At 31.8% G+C, this 19,354-nt stretch overlaps 2 protein-coding genes across 8 annotated transcripts in view; one reads left to right on the top strand and one right to left on the bottom strand.

Moving 5' to 3' along the window:
• Positions 1–11,311, bottom strand: part of LOC132726862 (centrosomal protein of 63 kDa-like) — a 30,809-nt gene extending 19,498 nt beyond the window's left edge. For 4 of the 7 annotated variants that reach the window (XM_060712260.1, XM_060712258.1, XM_060712257.1 and 1 more), the window contains exons 1-10: positions 10,820–10,951; positions 9,785–9,905; positions 9,112–9,301; positions 8,472–8,567; positions 7,719–7,862; positions 6,692–6,805; positions 4,052–4,114; positions 1,919–2,053; positions 896–1,015; positions 131–276 (exon numbers count right to left, since the gene is read on the bottom strand). In XM_060712260.1, the coding sequence (XP_060568243.1) occupies positions 131–276; positions 896–1,015; positions 1,919–2,053; positions 4,052–4,114; positions 6,692–6,805; positions 7,719–7,862; positions 8,472–8,567; positions 9,112–9,301; positions 9,785–9,905; positions 10,820–10,841 (1,151 nt within the window). In that variant the 5' untranslated portion in view covers positions 10,842–10,951. Of the gene's footprint in view, positions 1–130; positions 277–895; positions 1,016–1,918; positions 2,054–4,051; positions 4,115–6,691; positions 6,806–7,718; positions 7,863–8,471; positions 8,568–9,111; positions 9,302–9,784; positions 9,906–10,819; positions 10,952–11,182 lie in introns of those variants that run through there. The other 3 variants (XM_060712261.1, XM_060712259.1, XM_060712262.1) reach the window with 3 other exon arrangements.
• Positions 11,312–11,323: 12 nt separating this feature from the next.
• LOC132726863 (COMM domain-containing protein 2-like) lies at positions 11,324–18,767 on the top strand. Its single transcript, XM_060712263.1, has 5 exons — positions 11,324–11,468; positions 13,852–13,929; positions 14,574–14,656; positions 15,281–15,454; positions 16,614–18,767. The coding sequence occupies exons 1-5, from the start codon at positions 11,402–11,404 to the stop codon at positions 16,809–16,811; spliced, it is 600 nt and encodes a 199-aa protein (XP_060568246.1). The 5' UTR covers positions 11,324–11,401; the 3' UTR covers positions 16,812–18,767.
• The last annotated feature ends 587 nt before the right edge of the window (positions 18,768–19,354 follow it).

The raw sequence follows: 19,354 nt of genomic DNA on the forward strand, positions 1-19,354 counted from the left end.
CCTTCAATGCATGACAAATTTACAGTCCGAACAAGAATGTTAAGACTGGGGATGAACTGACAGACGGTATGATTTCAATGTGCCGTCCTACTGGGGCATAAAAATATGATCATTATAAACTATGACATACCTAATGATGTCATCTTTCTCAGAGATCTGTTTGTTAAGTAAGGCAATATCTTTGGCATGTTGTTTACTGTCCTCCTCGGACATACGTAAGAAATCATCTCTTGCTCGCAGCTCTGCTTGAAACTCGGAATTCAACTCTTCAAGTTTCTGAAACAACAAGTAATTATTGAAGAAATAAAAACAAGCAAGAGCCATGTTAACATGGTCATCCCCCGCCGAATGTGTTTGCTCATTGGAAGAATATATATGTAGTAGAGCAGAATAATTCAATTTTAAGAGGTCTTTTGGTAAAGAAAACTGATGGCTGAAGTGATTACAGATTTGAAACCTATGTGAATACTGATGGCTGAAAATAACAAAGGGCAATAACTGAAAAATAATGCAGGGTAGGTTATCATTCTTGTGTGATGCACTTCTCCTCAATGAGATCTAAATGAGATCTATCTACCTTTGAAGTTTCATGTTGATACCTTTAACACTTTTTGAGATAAACACCGGACAAAAATGTTGGACGGACTGATGGAAGGACAGACCGACCGGGACTATTTCTATATCCCCCACGGCCTTTTCTTGCTGAACCGTGATATAGATTAAAGATTTTTTTTTTTTTTTTAATTTACTCAAAAATTTAGCATAGTCAGTCTCAAATTGTCATTTATGAATAACACTGGATGTGGGGAATATTATGAATTCTTTTTTAGTGGGTCAAATTCTGTTGACCTAATTATAAGATTATATACATGTACATTAAGTAAGAGATACATACCCGGACTTGATTGTTCGCCTTTTTCAGGTCGTTCAGCAGACGTTCATTATCATCCATAGCTTTCTTGTGTGATGTCATAGCTTCATCTAAAGATGCCTTCAACTTATCAACCTTTGAATTCTTTATGAAAAATAAATCTTTATATATAAATATCATGATCAATAAATGTACCTTCGAGTTTCCAAGTAAATTGTGAACTTTTATATTGTTATATTCATGTTATTCAAAACTACTTATCATGCAAATATAAACTATAACCAGTGCAATTGTGCTAATAGGCATACAATATGAAATGCGTAACAGTGCAATATGAAAACAATCTAAGTGCAACAAATTGTCTTAGGTGGTTTGACCCTTTGACTGCCGACTGCAATGAAATTTACCCATGCAACCATGCTGTCTGATCCTGCTCTGTTCATTTCTCAGTCAGTACATGTTTTGAATTTTTCATAAAACTGATGAATGACTTTATTCAGATTGTAAAGTCCATTTAGACATTTAGCTGTCAAAGGGTTTACCCTCTTTCTTTAATGTGACAAACTACGTGTACTTATTTAAACATGATATTAAAATTTGTACCCAAGGTAAAAACTTTTAATATCTAAAATGTCATAATTCATTGAAACAGCAGAAACTTTAATTGCTTAACGACTATAAAAGATTCAGTAGTAATAATAAACCCTTAAGATTCAGCATTATAACCATTTTACCCGTTATTACGTGATTCATCAGTTATGTTAACTCATTACCTGAATATCAATTCAGCAATAATATTATCTATTTACCAGATTCAGCAGTGATACAAGTATTAAAGCTGTACATGATCTTAAGTGATTCAGCAGAAATATAGTATAGATCCCATACTTGATATTGAGTGTTTCAGCAGTAATATTAAAGCTGTATCTAATATTTAGTTATTCATCTGTAACATGAAACCCTTTACCTGATATTGAGTTATTCAGAAGTTATATTGATCCTTTAATATCTGCATTAAGTGAATCAGCAGTAATATTGACCCTTTACCTGCATATTAAGTGATTCAGCAGTAGTATTTAGTTTTGCTTCTAGTTGTGCAATTTGTGAGTTGAGACTAAACTCTGTGCTATCCAAAATTTCCCGCCTCTTATCAAGCTGTGTTTGGTAAGTCTGTGCTTGTTGCTATAGTAACAAAATACAACAAATATGTAATAACAAAAACTAAACAAAACTTCCCAAAAATTGTAGTTACAGTTAACAAGAAGTAGAAATGGTGAGAGATAACCCATGCTAAGTTAGAAAGTTAGCATCTTTATAACAAAACTGATAAAATTCATGCTAAATATTTATGTGATTCATAAATATTTATGAAAAGAGATACAAAGTCTGAAACTTTTCCCTTTAATTATATCAAAATTATTGTTTGACTTCTGAGAAATACCTTACTTAATAAAAAGATATACTTGTAAAATACCTTAATAGTAATTTAAAGCATACACAAATCATTGCTAAATTATCAAAACCTTATTCGAATTAGCAGCATAACATTTTGTTTAGGTACGATATTTATATGTTATGTTAACATTCTATGTAACAACTCTTTCTGAGAGAAAACATAAGATCATGAAAACAGCATCAATTACTTGAAAAACAGCTTTATAGCCATTAAAATATTTACAAATGAATTGTTAATTTTTTACATCAGCAGATTAAAAGGTTTGCAATACAATTACAATTTGTAATAAAAATTTTTCAAAAAAGACAAGCCGAAAAAAAAAATTACTTCCTTGTTTCTACTGAGAGGGCATTTTCTAAAATTTGCATTTTTGAGAGAAGTTGTTACTTGTAAGGTGTAAAATGTTAGATTTTTAGAGGAATTTAAACCTGCTATAAGAAATTTCTAAAAACAAATTGCACACTAAAGGGTAAAATATATAGTTGGATGCTTTAAGTCTCAACATTTATCCACAGAAATAAAGCATTACTTTACAGTTATAACAAAATTTTATAGAAAATTGAAATATTAGCTAAGGGATATTGATAATACATACCAATATAAATTATTATAAAGAGTTATTTAGTTGGATTCCAGGCTGCGTTAACAGTTATATGGTACAAAATACTACAAATAATTGTTATATATTATGTTAATAAATGTTTTAAGATAAGTTAGAAAAATAAAGTTAGGGGTTGATAGCTAGGTGGCTTTACTTTTGCATCCACTGCCTACTATATTTTGTCATCCTGGTAACCCTAATTTGCACAATGAATAAGAAAGAATAGGAACCAGTTACTATTACTACAAGAATCTATAAATTCCTCTTATTCCAAAGACTCTTATCTTGCGTATTTCACCTATGAAGATCCGGTAAGCAATGGCCTAGTGTTTAAGGTGTCTGCCTCTCAACCCAGGAAATGTGGGTTTCAATTTTAGTCAGAGTCAGGACCATGCTCTCTCATGAGACACAAGTACTGGTTAGCTTCAGGAAGGGGACTTAAAAGTGGTTCATTATTCCTAAAACCTAAGCATGGCAATTTGACTATAACATTATTTCTTTAAGTATAGCAGGAATCAAAACAGGGCAAATTCTCTATGACATTATTCCCAAAATCAAAGCAAGCTAGTCTATTACATAATTCCTATAATCAAAGCAGGGCAAGGTGTCTATTGTCTAATACATTTTTTGCAAGCAGGGCAAGATGACATACATTACTATCAATGTAGGACAAATAATGTCTATTACATAATAATACAAATTTATTCAAAGAAAAACTAGGCAAGACAGTTTTGTTTGCTTTTTCATGAGTACAACACTCATATCTTATACATATGAATAGTAAATATATTTCCATTATCAAACAATGAAATTTCAGTCTTTACAGTAAGACTTAGTAAATAGCTAGCTTAAGAAAGCAATAATAGAATCAGGAGTGTGAAATGAGATGTTCAGACACTGATTGGATTTATTTTATTCATTTATCTTTTTTTTTTTTTTTTTTTTTTTTTTTTATCATTGTCATCTTGGAACCCATATAACAAAATATCAAAAATGTCTTGCCTAATTGTTTAAAAACTATACTAAACATATATATAGGAAGGTAGATATATTTGTTTAAATACTAAACATGCAGTAATAAGGGAAATGTAGATATATTGTTAATTAATATGCAATAACCAACCTTCACCCTTTCACATTTTTCCATCAAAGATTGACGCTGTTTTTCCAATTCATTAAACTCACCCTATGTAATACAAACAGCAAAACTATACATGTACATAGCCTAACCCTGTCACCTACTTTAATACTAAAAACAAGAACTGTCAGTTGGACAGTGTGCTCTCCTATTTCCAGTGCATAATAGTAAAACAAGAGCCTGGATAATGTGTTCAAAAAGGACCATTATTTTGTCAAAATTTATCTTCGAGTAGAGTTATAGGCCTTGGTCAGTGATCTCCTATTATGCTCTAAGATAAATGAGTGTGTGCAGTTTCAACTCATTCCCTTCACTAGTTTTGGAGTTACCAACTTGTATGCAAAAGCTAAACTAAAGTAAGATGCCAACCAGGTGAATACAATATGCTCTCCCTATTCTTTGAATAAACAAGCTAATAACTCCCTCTTATCACTCACATTGTTTCTTTGAAGGATAAACCATCCAATGTGACAATTGTTCTACTTTCCAATCTACTTTTCTAATTAAAATGTTACCCTTAAGGACTCCCTCTCATTGTGTCTTTATTTTTCTCACATTGTTTCTCCACAAAAATCAATGTTATGATTTGAAAATAAATATTATATCACACTTAATGCTTTATAATTAAAAAATTCTCAATAGATTTCAATATTAACACACTATGGCATAAAGTATACCTTGTACTTTGGGAAAAAAAGACTTTAATATGTAAATTTAATTTTAGGGGAAAACTTCACGATTTAAAAGAATATTTATAAAGGAAATTAAGATACTCTTTAACATCCCCTGCTATAAAAGAGAGAAAAATCCATTAGTAAAACTAGAACTCAAATATAATATTAACCTACTAATGTTAAATCATAATGCAGTGATGACTGACATTTAGATCAACAAATAACCTAAACTTCAAAACTTTGAGATATCACTAGAACTTCACTTTCAATAAGTTGTTGCTACATGTAACATTTTTAGCACACAAAACAACTGTACTATTCCTACTTTTCATTATCAAATATTTACAGACTACATGTCTTTCACCACAAACACTAGCACAGAAATTAAAGTAGTAAAATATGAAAATTTAATTAAAAAATCTAGTTCTACTAAACCTTTATTTTTTTATAAAAAAACTTACATTGAACGCCAAGGTAAAAATCTTGATTGATTAGAAATTAGAAATTTTTTTAACTCTTGATGGAATACAATCTAGGATAGCGGAGCATATACATATAGAACCAGTAACTAATTCAATAATCAACATTCTTTTATTTGAACCCTTAGTCTGCAGCAGATTTTACCCATGCTGCAAGAGCAGATCAAGATGGGCAGGCACATCTGTGCTGTGTAATAATCATGGTCTGCACTGTTCACTTTTCAGTCATTTGGTTTTCTGTAATTTTTTCCCCTAAAACTGACTGATCTGACCAGACTGACAGATTGCCAAGTCTATTTAAGAATTTTAGAGGTAAGGGTAAAAGCAGGAGCCGCACAATTGTCTATTTTGTCCATTTTGTCCCACAGCCTGAATGGGCAAGTGGAAATTTTCAAAAATTTAAATTATTAATCACAAACACACAAGTTAAGAAATTCTTTAGATAAAAGTAGGCAAGTAAAAAACAGATTTTGATGGCCCCGGTCCTTGAATGATAAAAAGATAATAACTTATTTAAGCTGTCAATATAGAAGGTGGCCCATTTTCAAATCTATTCTTTCTGACCAGACTTTATGCTGCTTGATTTTATCAAATTTAAATTGACATTGGTTAATTGATCATAGCAGTTTTGTCAGTTTAAATTTAAAAGCAGTCAAGTCTTTTGCATGAATTTAGTGGTACAAGGGCTCATACAAATTCATACAGTAAACTTCATACTTTTTATCATCCATGCTAAAGAAATAAACCTAAACTCCAAGGTATGGGAATACACATCATGGATCCTTTGCCTACCAGCACAATATATGTATACATGTATATTAACAACACATTAGTTCACACGTGTAGTACATAAACACTCAGCACAGCCAACATATCACACAGGTGCATATACACATATATAGAACACAGCAATCATGTAAACTTCACACAATTTATCAAAAAATCAAGTTATACAGGAGTGTTTAAAAATAAAACAATTTAAGAGTCTGTGCAAATTTTAAAGGCAAGACGCTAGTTCAAATAAAATCTTCAGAAATAGTAAAAATTATAAATATTCTGAGAGGCTGTAAAATAAATTATTCTTCATGAAGTAAAAATGTGATAATTAAGGGATATCTGGTCATATTCCTTATTGATAAAAAATACCTCCCAAAACCACCTTTATTGGTTGGGTTTTACGTTGCACCTACACAATATAGATTCATATGGCGACTTTCAAGCTTTACTGGTGAAGACCTCGGGTGCCCTTCTGTGCATTATTTCAGGCACAAACGCCCACCCAAAAGCTATTTACATATAACTTGTAATGAAGTGTATAAATAGTGTATCGACAGTACAGAAGTAATAATAAACTTACAGCCTCTCTTCAATATGATATAAAGAAAAATCTCCTATTTTCAAAACAAGCTGTTGAAATTTGGTGATAACAGAAAGAAGGGGTGAAATTAAGTCAACAAAAAGATTTACCATACCTGTACAAATTCACATTTATCTGCTATAGCTTTCCTCTGGGCCTCCAGTGACTCGACCTGTTTCTGAAGAGCTCTTCTGTCAATCTCCCAATCTCGAGACCTTTGTCTGTAATCCTGAAATAATTGACAGCAAGAAACATGTTACAATCAAGAGATTTGCTGGGACTATTTTGAAGTCCGGTTAACAAGTAATATCATGATGATTCATCTATAATATCAAATGGTGACTTTCAAACTTTTTTTCTAAATTAACTCAGCCAATGTTACCTTTGTATAGAAGTTTGTAGCTGCTGAGACAAAATTTCCTGATGCCCAATCCTTGCTTTATTTTAACCCTTAGCCCTGACATTGTCCATTTTTCAATCTCGACAAAACAATTCATCATTTTTTAGAGAAAATTCCAAAATATACACTGACTGAATAGCGAACAAATGAGACCATAACCACATGCCATGGATGTATCTTGGTCTGTACAAGTTGCATGGGTAAATTCAGTCACTGTCTGTAAGCTAAGGCTAAAACAATCAGTGTAAACTTGTTTGGTTGCTATTTAGGTCACATCAACAAGGTGAAAGTCATATAGCAACTAAATTAGAGAGAAAGACCCCATGGTGTCCTCCCTGCCCCCCTTTTGAATCTAGAGAGGTGCTGCTCTTAAAACACATATATAGAGTACATGTACATATATGAAAATAAATAGATATCTAAGGTTTTGTTTTAGTTTTTTTTGTGCTGCTTTTTTATTTCTTTTTTCACACCAACATTGTTCAGGTCATATGGGGGCTTTCCAGCTTTCCTGGTAGAGGAAGACCTAAGGCAAAAGCTGACACCTAAGTAAAACTACTGACATTCCATATTATAGCTGGATTGCTTCCTAACATGTAAAAATCCAAAGTCCCCTACAGGATTTAAACCTACTGTGGTGAGAGGCAAGTGGTTTGAAGTCAACAACCTTCACCACTTGGCCATGGATGCGCCCTAGATATAATCTGAGTTATTTAGATATTTTAAGTAATTAACAAAATACCTCCACTTTCTTAACAAGTCTGTGTACTTCCTTCATTCCATCTTGTATTTCTACCATTGATTTTTCTTTATCTTTCTCCGACTCTTTCTTCTGCTTTGTGTGTCGTTTATGGAGACGTTCATATTCTCGCTGCAAATTTTGTACCTGTTAAAGATGATAAAAACATGATGGTGTATTTTGTATATGATTGATTGAACTATAATAACATTAACAGAAAAACTCTATGTTATTTTGAATCATCCATCGTATATATGCTCAACTTTGAGTTATGAAGATACCTTTCTTTAAAGGCAAAGCAATTAAAATAATACATATTTACAAACACTGGTAATTTCTCAATACAGGACTTTGTTCACTGTCCAATCAAATACAAATATGCTACTTAAAATCTGTTTTTAACCTTTAATCTGCTAAAAAAGGGACACTAAGCCATCCTATGTTAAATCAGGGTCTTTCATATAAAAAGAAAAATTGGAAGACCCTGGTCAAATTTGGCTTTTTTACATCTTTTTTTCCTATAAATTTAAGGAATCATTATACATGAAAATAACAAAATGTAAGCAAAAAGAAGTATCTATGCTTAAACATATCATAATTTCTGGATTTATCACCTCATTTTTAGACAAATATTGTCAATTTGGATGGATTGTGTTTGGGGGTTAGGGGTCAATGACCAAAACACATTTCCAAGACTTTTATATTAATTTACGAGAGAACATATCAAATCCTTACATATGGTAGTTAGTACAATACCTCAGTTTTAAGCACTGATAGCTGTGACTCATACTGGCTAACTAACTCTCGTTGTTTATTCTCGGAACCTTCCAACTGCTGTCTCAACTGACCTATCTATAAATAAAACACATTTTCTGATCTTCTTCATTATATTAAATAACACATCATGACTTTGAACATAAATATAATATGCAACCATTCAAAACAATGAATTGAGTTTTTGTTGTTTTTGCCTTTTTTTTTATAGCTCTGTTCCATGCTATAAACAAACATTTGAAAATTAAAACATTCAGACAAGTTTCCAAATATATTTAGAATACTTGAATGTTTGTTTAAATTCATAGTTAGAATGTGAATATTTTTGTTTCTATTTTATAACCTAAGGTCTACTTCTAAAACGGCGATTAAATTGCTGTAATAACAATGTATGGCTACAATCTGACATAGTGACAGTTGAAAATTATTGGTTAGCAAATCTTTAACACATGGAAAATAATGGTAAGGCCTACCGGGTATTAAAGGAGGCAAGTTTAGTGACAGTTTAGTTTTCTTTAAAAGAAAAGAACGAAACAAAACTTACAAAGATGGTCACTGAACATTGATTTTTTCCATATATTCATAAATGAAAGAGAGTACATGACTTTGTGTAAATTCTCACCTCTTGATGTTTCTGTTCCAGAGTTGACTTTGACATCTGACATTCTTTTTCTCGTATTCCAAGTCTTGATTGAAGACCCTCCTTCTCTCTTTCCCATTCTTTCTTCTTTCCTGCCACAAGTTTATCAATCTGTTTCATAAGTTCTTGTAGCTCCTTCTCACAGTTCACAGTCAGAGCTCCTTTAGGGAACCTTTCAAACACCATAAAAACATGAGAAAAAGGTACATCATAACCTTTCTTGTCTGTCAAATTAACTACAAATGCAATCAAGAATTTACCTATTAATTTAATAACGTCAGCAAGTAAAATTAAAAAAACACTCTTACACAAGCATTTTGTACACAATAAACAAAATCATGTTTTCATTGTGCTAAACGTCCACAAAGTGGTATAATTCTGTCTTGGTCCATAGCAAGGTTATTCTATCCAAGAAAGAGACCAACAAATATTATGATCTGGAACACATGTGTAAAGTATTAAGTACCTTAAATTGTTTATGAGACATAAAAAATGTATGCATGTGTTATATTCCAACAATGACACAAGAATGGACAGAACTGACTCCAATAATCAATTACTCCTTTTTCTTTTTTTCAAATAGTCAATAATAATAAACATTTAAAACAACACATAATATAATGCTATAATAAATGATATCAATTATTCTGCCTACCTGTTTTCCCTTTGGAGCTCTGACCACATTCCTGTTATTGGCAAGTCCATTGTTTTCACTCTTCCATCAGCACCTATCTTGGACAAGACTGGCAAAATTCTCTTGTAGATTTCTCGACATTCTGGAGTATATCAAGATCATTCTAAAATTCTGTCATGTTGTTACATAACAATCAATCCTGTTTAAATCATTAGTAGAGGGACACGTCCTACATTACCTAGCTTGTTATGAATTTACTATTTAAAAAGACTTTTTTTCTGGTGGTAAAAATTGCAGGAAGAAGTGTTATTTAGGCCGATTTGGTAGACTCTAGACTAGTCACTTCAGAGACACCTATGACATACAAATGTACAAGGGAATCCAGGAACCAGTCCCTAGCTCTTATTGCATACATGTGAACATTTTGGATGATCAAGATTTTCTTCAAAAAGAGGGAGATTTTAGAATTTGTAATAACAAAGAAGGAAGTTCTGATATCAAAAATAGGGAGAATTCTTTAATTTGTGAAAATACCTCTTATTTTAAGAAAAATCTTTGAAAATAGGATTGCAGAAATTGGGAGTCTCCTGCTAAAAGTGGGAGAGTTCATTATGTATGTTATTGAAATAACCCCTTGGTTATTTTACATGCCCAGTGTATTAGCACTGGTACATGCGAGGATTACCTGGACTTCTTACCTTAGTAGACCTCTAGTTTAAACCCTTAACAGGAACTGTTGCACTACTTTCTAAACATGCACATGTATACATTTATATAGTCAGTTTCATATTTCACCTGTTACTGAGATATCATAAAAATCCTATGAATGGTGCTTTCTTTAACAAAAAATTGTCTGTCGGAAACAAAACATTTATAACGGAGACACAGATAATTATCTACGTACATAACAAAATGACTTTAAAAAATAGTTTACGATGAAAACAGTCTGCATGAAGGGTGACACTATTCACACCATACCTTGCGATGCATAGGAAACTTTTTAGTCCTCACTATCTGCCAAATAAATTAGGTAACATTATAGTTTAAAAACCCTACCTACAGATTCCATCCATTCCATTTTAAAAACATAAAATGCTTTTATTTTACACTTAAAATTGATAGAAATTGTAAGCAGAAAGCTATGTTAAACATTGACTAAATCTTGTTTACCCTAAAAGTGAGATCTTGCAGGAACTTGTCACTTGAACAATATTTATTTTGTAAATAAATCATCTTTTGTAAAGAAATTGGCAAGCTCAAACAAGTTCCATGTTTGGGAATTTTATACTGCCTCCATTCATCAAAACAACAAACTGGGTTCAGACAGACGTATTTCATGAATTTATTACGTTTTCATATAACAAAACATGCATTTCATGATTGCCCCAAAATAAAATCACAAATTTGTGTAATGTTTACCATTTTGACAGTGTTGCCGCTAACTTGAAATTTACATAGGCTGGTTCTATGTATTGTATCGGCAGTGCGTTACTTTAGACGAGTTTATTCATTTTTTTCAGCTTTAAACCCGTCTGCTGATTATCGTCGTAAACTTCCGGGGTGTGATAAAATGAGAAAATAGATAAATAAACAGATATTATTGTATTTCAAAAGTTGTATTGTCATCAAAAATAGAAAATGTTGTTAATGTTTGATGAAAAACATAAGACACATCTGTCTTTTCTTCTTGACATTGACATTTCAGGCAAGTTTCTTAAAATAAAGTCGATTGTAACTATTTTTCGCGACACTAATTTTCTGTTTGAGAAAATATTTCAGCTCCATCAGCTGTTCCTCTTAAGTTTTGCTAGTCTTTGCTTGATGTATTGGAATTTAAGTTTTGAAAGAAGCCCCTACCGCTATTTTTGGCAAACATAGAAAATCCCGTTATTAGTTTGTTTGTTTTTTTTGTTTGTTTTTTTGGTAAAAATATTATGTTTTGTGATTCAGAATGTTGAGTAGGTTAAGACAGTTACACTAACAAAGTTTGCACTCTTACCCTATGCTACGACCGGATGTAAACAAAACGTTCGCACAGGGCATGCGCGGTGGTTAAATCCCACCCATTTTATTCGATTAAATTCTAGAACAACCACTACTTTCGGTTTCAATTTTGCTGACAAGGAACAGTTTGAATCAACGTAAGCGTTAATTTTAATTGCAATGTCCAAAACTTTGCACTACACGGCGTAATTTTCATTACATATCCGGTATTATCACCGTCATAGTAGTTTTTGTTCCAGTCGGTCAAAATGACGGTACACATTACATGTAAACAAACAGATTAACTTCTTTAGACAATTTAAATAAGGAATGGACACACGGTAAAACTCTGTTGCAACGTAAAGAATATTCATAAACCTGTTTGAGAAAAATTGTCTCCGTGTTCAAATAAATTTCAAAAACGGGAAAAAAAAGCAGTCTTTTACCAATACCCTGCAACAGAATCTTATTATTCTGACGAATTAAATTGACTTTATAACGCTCGTATACAATTATTGATTGATCGATTTTCATTATATTTATTTTGTAATACCTATCATTCAGTATGCAATCAAACAAAACCAAGTTTTCCTACATTCACGGAAACTGTAAGTTAGGACGAGCTTTCAAAACGAACAGGTAGCAATTTCCAACACGCTTACCGAAACTCCAACATGGCGGCTCAACGTGGCTCATTTGCATAATTTATTCATAAACGCAGGAGCATAGAACTTTGTTAGTGAGTTAATTCATGCACTAGTTATTTGTAATCCAGGCTACAACATTTGTGGAGTAGTCTCCCCAATCCCTCATTAGATCTAGCTTCTAATGTATTCTGAAATAAAATTAGAAGGACCCAAAAAGGAATTTATTATTATATCATGTCATCTACAGTATGTGTTTATTAGCATTTAACTTATCAATGCAAATGATATTAAAAACATAATTTTTAGACTTTTGGGATGTATTTTTTTTTATTTATTGTAATGAGTTTTCAATTTACATTATAATGCCATCTATGAGCACTTGCAGCCCTCTGAGTTTCTGTTTGTTAAGATTCTTTCAATCCTTTGTTAACAAAAATAGCCTTATTATAAAATTGAGGCATTTTCTGTCTTTTAATGACAATAATATTTTTTAAATAAATTACATTAAGCCATACTTGATCTAGACTGTACCATTGCACCTATGGCCCTCTGAATTACAAACGGGCACAATTTATAAACAATGCTGGACCCATTGGTCACAATCAACAAGTAAAGAAAGAATGTAAAAAACTGGAAGTTGTTTTGGAGATTCCATTCATTAATCTCTCTGTCGCACAGATTCAAGTTATAAAACGCAGGTCATATGTTATTATTACCTAAGGAAAAAGGGAAACCAAGCCAACATATTGGGTTTTTGTACAAAACAGGCATTATATTAATTGTTGATGGGAGCATAAATAGAATAATCCTTCAGCAGTTTATATAGTGAATATTTTACACATGCCCAAAATATCCTAGGTTTCCGGTGTTTTTTTCATGAAATGTCAATATATTTATCATGTACATGTATGTCAGTGGTCATCTGCTCCGTTGATATTCAACTCGCCAATAAGACAAGAAGGCTTCATTTTTCTACTTGTCCGACTGCATATTCTACTTCAGGTAGTTTGTAAATAAAAGCCAGCCAGTGGAATTATTGATTTCTAGTCAGGAAATGGTGCATTTCTAGTAAATTCTATGGGGAAATTCAATCAACTATTCAAATGAATATACAATACACATTTATGATAATACACAAACATATTTTGCTTCAGTTTGTATACCTGGCCCAAAATTTTTAAGATGGACCTCCTTCTCAAGGCATGGCACAAGCCCACTGGGCCCCCTTTCAAATAAAGCTAGATTGAACACTGAGATAACTGTATTAAAAAGGATAAAAATAATTTTAAGAGTGTTATCACATTCATGTATAATGTCACTTTGCCCTTTATTGGGTTTTAAAATATTGCAAACCCAGCTGATCTAATGCAATTACAACCAGTTAAAGGGAGTCTGGTAGTTGTCTTTTTTTTTTGGCATACAAAATGTATGATATTTCAATATTAATTTTATTTTCAGTGCTGGAAGAGTTTTGTAAAATCAGTTTAGAGTTCATCAAGAAAGGAGCAAATGTTAAAGTTTATCAAAGTGCTGCACGTAAGTAAAAGAGGTTAAATAATTATTGTTTAGAAAATTAGATACATTGTACAGTATGTAAAATTGTAGAGCAATATTTCTACAAAAGAAATAGAAAAATTATAGTTTGAAGTATATAATGATCATTCATTATAAAATAAAATATATGGAAATAAATATGAACTAAGAATTCAAAGTATGCTATAGTTAATGAGTATCCAGTATCTTAAATGTGTGTAATTTTGAGCATGACTTGTAGAAAGATAGCAGGACTGTCCTACCAATCTTTTTGCAGACATAACACTTGTATTACATATTGTTCATCTCTTTAATTGATGGAGGTATACTTCTCGAAATTTCACACATGTATGTCTTTTTCATCTAAGAGATTTTTATTCAATTAAGAAAATTTTTATCAAGTTACAGAATGTTTTCACTTTAATTTGCTGGTAGTAATGTTGACTAAGCAAAACAGTTACTTTAATTACAAATATTGAAATTTTGATTGATGAATTTGAATTTATAAATATGAATCAATGATAAACATAATTATCCAGTACATTCATTAAACCAGGTATATGGCTTATTGTTTCCTGGACATGTATTTCAAATTGTAAGAAAAAAATTGTTTTACATAGTAACTACCCTTTTCTTTTTTATACTAGAAAAGTTGAATGTACCAGCAGATACAGTGCAGCATGGGGTAGAAGGTCTCATGTTCTTGCTCACAGAGAGTTCTAAATTAATGGTAAGTTTGAATAAATATTGTGTTTACTTTCAATGCATATTGGCTATTAACTTTGACTCTAGTGGAACCAAAATGGACTAGTCTTTGCCTCTATACTTTTGGCTGACTTACTTCAAACAGAGACTTATATTACAGAGAGATAAGAAGCTCTTAAAACAGAAAATTTTCCCATCTAGACCAGACCCACATTCCCTTGCACAAGATTCATTGGCCCTTCAAGTTGATCAATTTCCACTATCTTGTTTTACATAAACAAATGTTTAGATTTTCATACATTTCCAAAAATAATTTACATCTTCTTAATCTGTATTGCTGTATGGTTAACATTTCTGCTACTTCTTTTAAGTTATTTCTTTTGATTACTGTAATGAATTTTTGAACACGGTAAATTATCTAATGTCAAACATTGTCTCTGAAAATCTTGTAAAAATGTCAACATGTGGGATAATTAATCTTTGATGCAGATTTTAAGTGTATGACGTAATAGCTGCCTTTCAGCAGGTGAGGGTAAATTATTCAAAGTTTAATAGTTACCTTTCACAATCTCTTTGGAAAAGAAAACTTTAGAATTGTGAAGGACTTAATTTATGATATTAATAAATTACTTTATTTATTTGATTGCAGATAAGCGAGATAGATTTTCAAGACTCAATAATGACCCTCGGTTTCTCAGAACAGATCCAGCAGGCCCTATTACAACTATATTTACAACACAGGAAGGAAGTTCGAGCTATTCTCAATGAAATGTCAATGGACTTGCCACATTACCACAATTTAGAATGGAGATTTGATGTTGAAGTAAGGGGCTTGTTATTGCTTTAAAACTTTTGTGATTTCAATAATTATATCAGATGTTTGTACAAGTAAGCGCATATTGAAGTTAGGACTATGTCATCACAAGAGAGTCATGACTACATTCTTATATATGTAATTTAGTTAGATTTAAACTGTTGCCTGCAATAATTTTTCGGAATTTTAATATTACATGGTCATTAAAGTGTAAAAATCTATATATTTGCTCCAAAAATTGTAGAATGGTAATAAATTACCTTAAAAGTGAATGGCCCATGCACAAAGATATTGCTAAACAGATAAAATCCTACTTAAAACAGTAGAATAATATTTTGTTCGGAACATTTTATTCTGTTAACATACAATATTCATGAGACAGCTTATGGAGAATCGACCATAAGATTATGGGAACAATATTGAAACTTGTTCTACACCCTTTTACATAACACCTTCTATAAGAGCAGGGATTTCTACTGAAGTAAGGGGCTTCATAGTCAAGTGGTAAAGGTCATTGACTTCAATTAACTTGCTCTCACCACTTTGGGTTTGAATCCTGTCATTGACTTTGAATCCTTTGTTTAAGGAAGCTATCCAGTTCAGTTTTACTCAGTTACCCACATGTGCCTGAATTTATGCTATAATTTGTACCTTGAGCCTCCTCCACCAAAAAGTCATCCTATGACCATTACAGAGTTGATGTGACTCCCCATATAATGGGTTCAGTTGTAAGAAGTATATACTTGCAATATGTAATATTTTAAATGATTATGGAAATGTTCTACAGAATTTTTTTATATAAGGATATTTTTTACCTTGATGGTGAGCATGCTGGAAGAACGTTTCTAGATAGGTGTCTACAATACTCAACAATGAGTTACTGTCACTGTAGACAGGGCTTTTTTCACAGGTTTGGAAAGCAGCCCTGCCCTTAATTTTTGGGTTGAAATTATACAGTATATTTGTAAAAAGGGAAGAAAAAACTTGATGTAAATGCAATTTTTGTAAGGGAAAATTGCATGATTTTAAAGAATTTTGCTTTGGGGAAGCCATCTATAAACAGCCCTTGCTATAGAAGATAAAGCTCTGGTACAAGCTGGAAAATTTCTCTATAACATTAGCATTGTCATTTTAATTAAAAATGTAATCCAATAATATCATATTTCAGCTTGCAAGTAGATCCCTACGTCACCAGGTCACTCCAACCATTACGATGAAACTTCATACACAAGACTGCGGTAAGACATCGGCACAAGTTCTACAAACAGATCCCGTAAATCTACTACACCTGACAAAAGTGCTTGAAGAAGCTTTACAAGAAATGAAGTCACCATACTGTAGGAGAATTGTTAGAAATATCAAATAACAAATATTTATTACTTATTTTGTTAATGATCAATGAAATGCTTTGTGATATCTTTTAGTTTGATATAATCTGTATCATTAAGTGAATATAACTCATTATGATTTGTTTTTTGGGTTTTTTTGTTTTTTTGCATAAATTAGCTTATATTTAATAACAAAAAAGGGCACAACTTTGAATTTTAGTATTTGAAATACATTTTGTACCTTGATTTTAAATGTGAATAAATATTTCAGTATTTCACTTTTGTTATAAAACTCTGATAAGAAAGTTTGAAAATGTTCATTTTTCATATTTCAGAAGTAATAGATATAACACATTACACAATTGTAAATCTTACTTATATTACTGTGTACATGTTTTTCATGAGACAATGCATATACAAAATATTTCAAGAATATCGAAATGTTTAAGATTTTAACTAAAGTAAAAAGATTCAAGATTGGAGTAGTAATGTACATTTTATTCGCAAATTTATCACCATATTTCTACTGCATGATTAGAGATGTAAGGACTTTTTTGCATATTTTGACCTTTTTAGCTCGACTTTTCTATGAAAAGGGGAGCTATCCTACTCGCCCCGGCGTCGGCGTCGGCGTCGGCGTCACACCTTGGTTAAGTTTTTCGTACCACCCCACTTTATTTCAGAAGTATTACAAGTATGGCTTTGAAACTTACCATACTTGTTCACCATCATAACCTCCATCTACAGACAAGAGTACATAACTCTGTCAAGGTTTTTGACAGAATTATGGCCCTTTTTTGACTTAGAAAGTGTATTGAGCTTGGTTAAGTTTTTTGTACCACCTCACTTTTTTTCAAAACCATTGGAGGTATTGCTTTGAAACTGACCATACTTGTTTACCATCACGACCTTCATCAACAGACAAGAGGACATAACTCTGTCAAGGTTTTTGACAGAATTATGCCCCTTTTTGACTTAGAAAATACATTGAATATGGGTAAAATCCACTTATTGCCTTAACCCTTTGAGATATTGCTTTGAAACTTTTAATGCTATTTCACATCATTACCCCCATCTGTACGCAAGAGAAGGTAACTCTGTCAGGGATTTGTTTTAAAAATTAAGGCCTTTTATCGACTTAGAATCTTGGTTAAGTTTTTTGTACCAGTCAACTTTTTGACTGAACTGGTTGAGATATTAAATTGAAAGTTGGAATACTTGTTTACCATCATGGTCCCAAACATGGGCAGGAGAAGGTAATTCTGTTAAGGATTTTATTTGAATTATGGCCCTTTTTGACTTAGAAACTCAGTTAAAATTTTCATTCTTGTCCACTTGTTGACCTAACCATTTGAGATATTACTTTGGAAGTTGGAGTTCTTATGTGCCATCATGAGACCTATCTGTAAGCAAGAGAAGATAACTCTGTGAAAATGTTTCTTGATTTGTACTTAGAAATTCCTAGTTAAAGTCTTGTGTGCCCTTAACTGTCAAAGTTTTGTTTTATAGGCAAGCACTAAAAAAGTCGAGCGCGCTGTCCTTCTGACAGCTCTTTTTTGTAATTTATATGGATTGTAAGTTCATTTGCAGTGAGTAAAATACTATGTAATATTTTCATTGTTAACTTGACAATATTTTACTTTTTAATACATTTTAATTTTTTTTATGAAAATTTTGTCCAAATTAGTTCTTACTGAATAGTGAACAGTGCAGACTGGTTTGAACTGACTGCATGTGTTGAATCTGACACAGGCTTAATTAAATGTTGATTATTTAAAAATGTTTACATGTAGAAGTGATGTATATATATACATGTATTTTACAAGACAAACCTTGACCATCAATTCTACTTCTAAGTTTGAAATGTGGAAATGTAAGAGATATGTGACACAGTGTTTGTGAAAAGTTTGCCAGTTGTAATCTTTAATTCATGTGCAATAATGATTTTGAATATTATATTAGATAAATTTGAAAATAAAAGAGAAATATTACAAGATTTTCTTTTTGTTTTAGGATATGTAGGATTACTTGCACGGCTCTGCCTATGACCCATAACTCTAGCATGGTTTTTATTTTGAGTTATTCCCCTTTGTGAACTTTAAGTTTCCACAATTGTCATATTTATTCTCTTGAAAATTCACAAGTAGATTATGTCTGGAATCACAATCGTTATAAATAATAGTACAAGACCAATAACTCAATTGTAGTTAACCATATTCAGCCTATTTCGCACATAAAAAGTCCATGTTTGAAGGTTTTGCATGCAAGATCAAAGTCTACAACCGTTGAAGCTATTTACGTGCATGTCTTTGAATGGTAGGCCAATTTTTAAAATTCATAAAACCAGTATAAATTTTGACCGAATCATTTCCTTTTGTAAAATCAACATTGTCCTTATTTTTCGAGACAGGGTTTCTTTAATGAGTCAAGTTTTTTCAGATTACAGTTATGGCCCTTGATCATGAATTGCTCATATTGATGAAATAACGTCTGGAAACAGGGAGATCTCTCAAAAACAATGAAAACAAAAATATATGAAAACTGTATCAAGTCTGTTCACGAGAGATAATTTAAAAATGCA

This window comes from Ruditapes philippinarum, unplaced genomic scaffold (genome assembly GCF_026571515.1).
Source record: "Ruditapes philippinarum isolate M1 unplaced genomic scaffold, ASM2657151v2 ctg893_1_1_1_1, whole genome shotgun sequence".
In the NCBI taxonomy this organism is placed as follows: domain Eukaryota; kingdom Metazoa; phylum Mollusca; class Bivalvia; order Venerida; family Veneridae; genus Ruditapes; species Ruditapes philippinarum.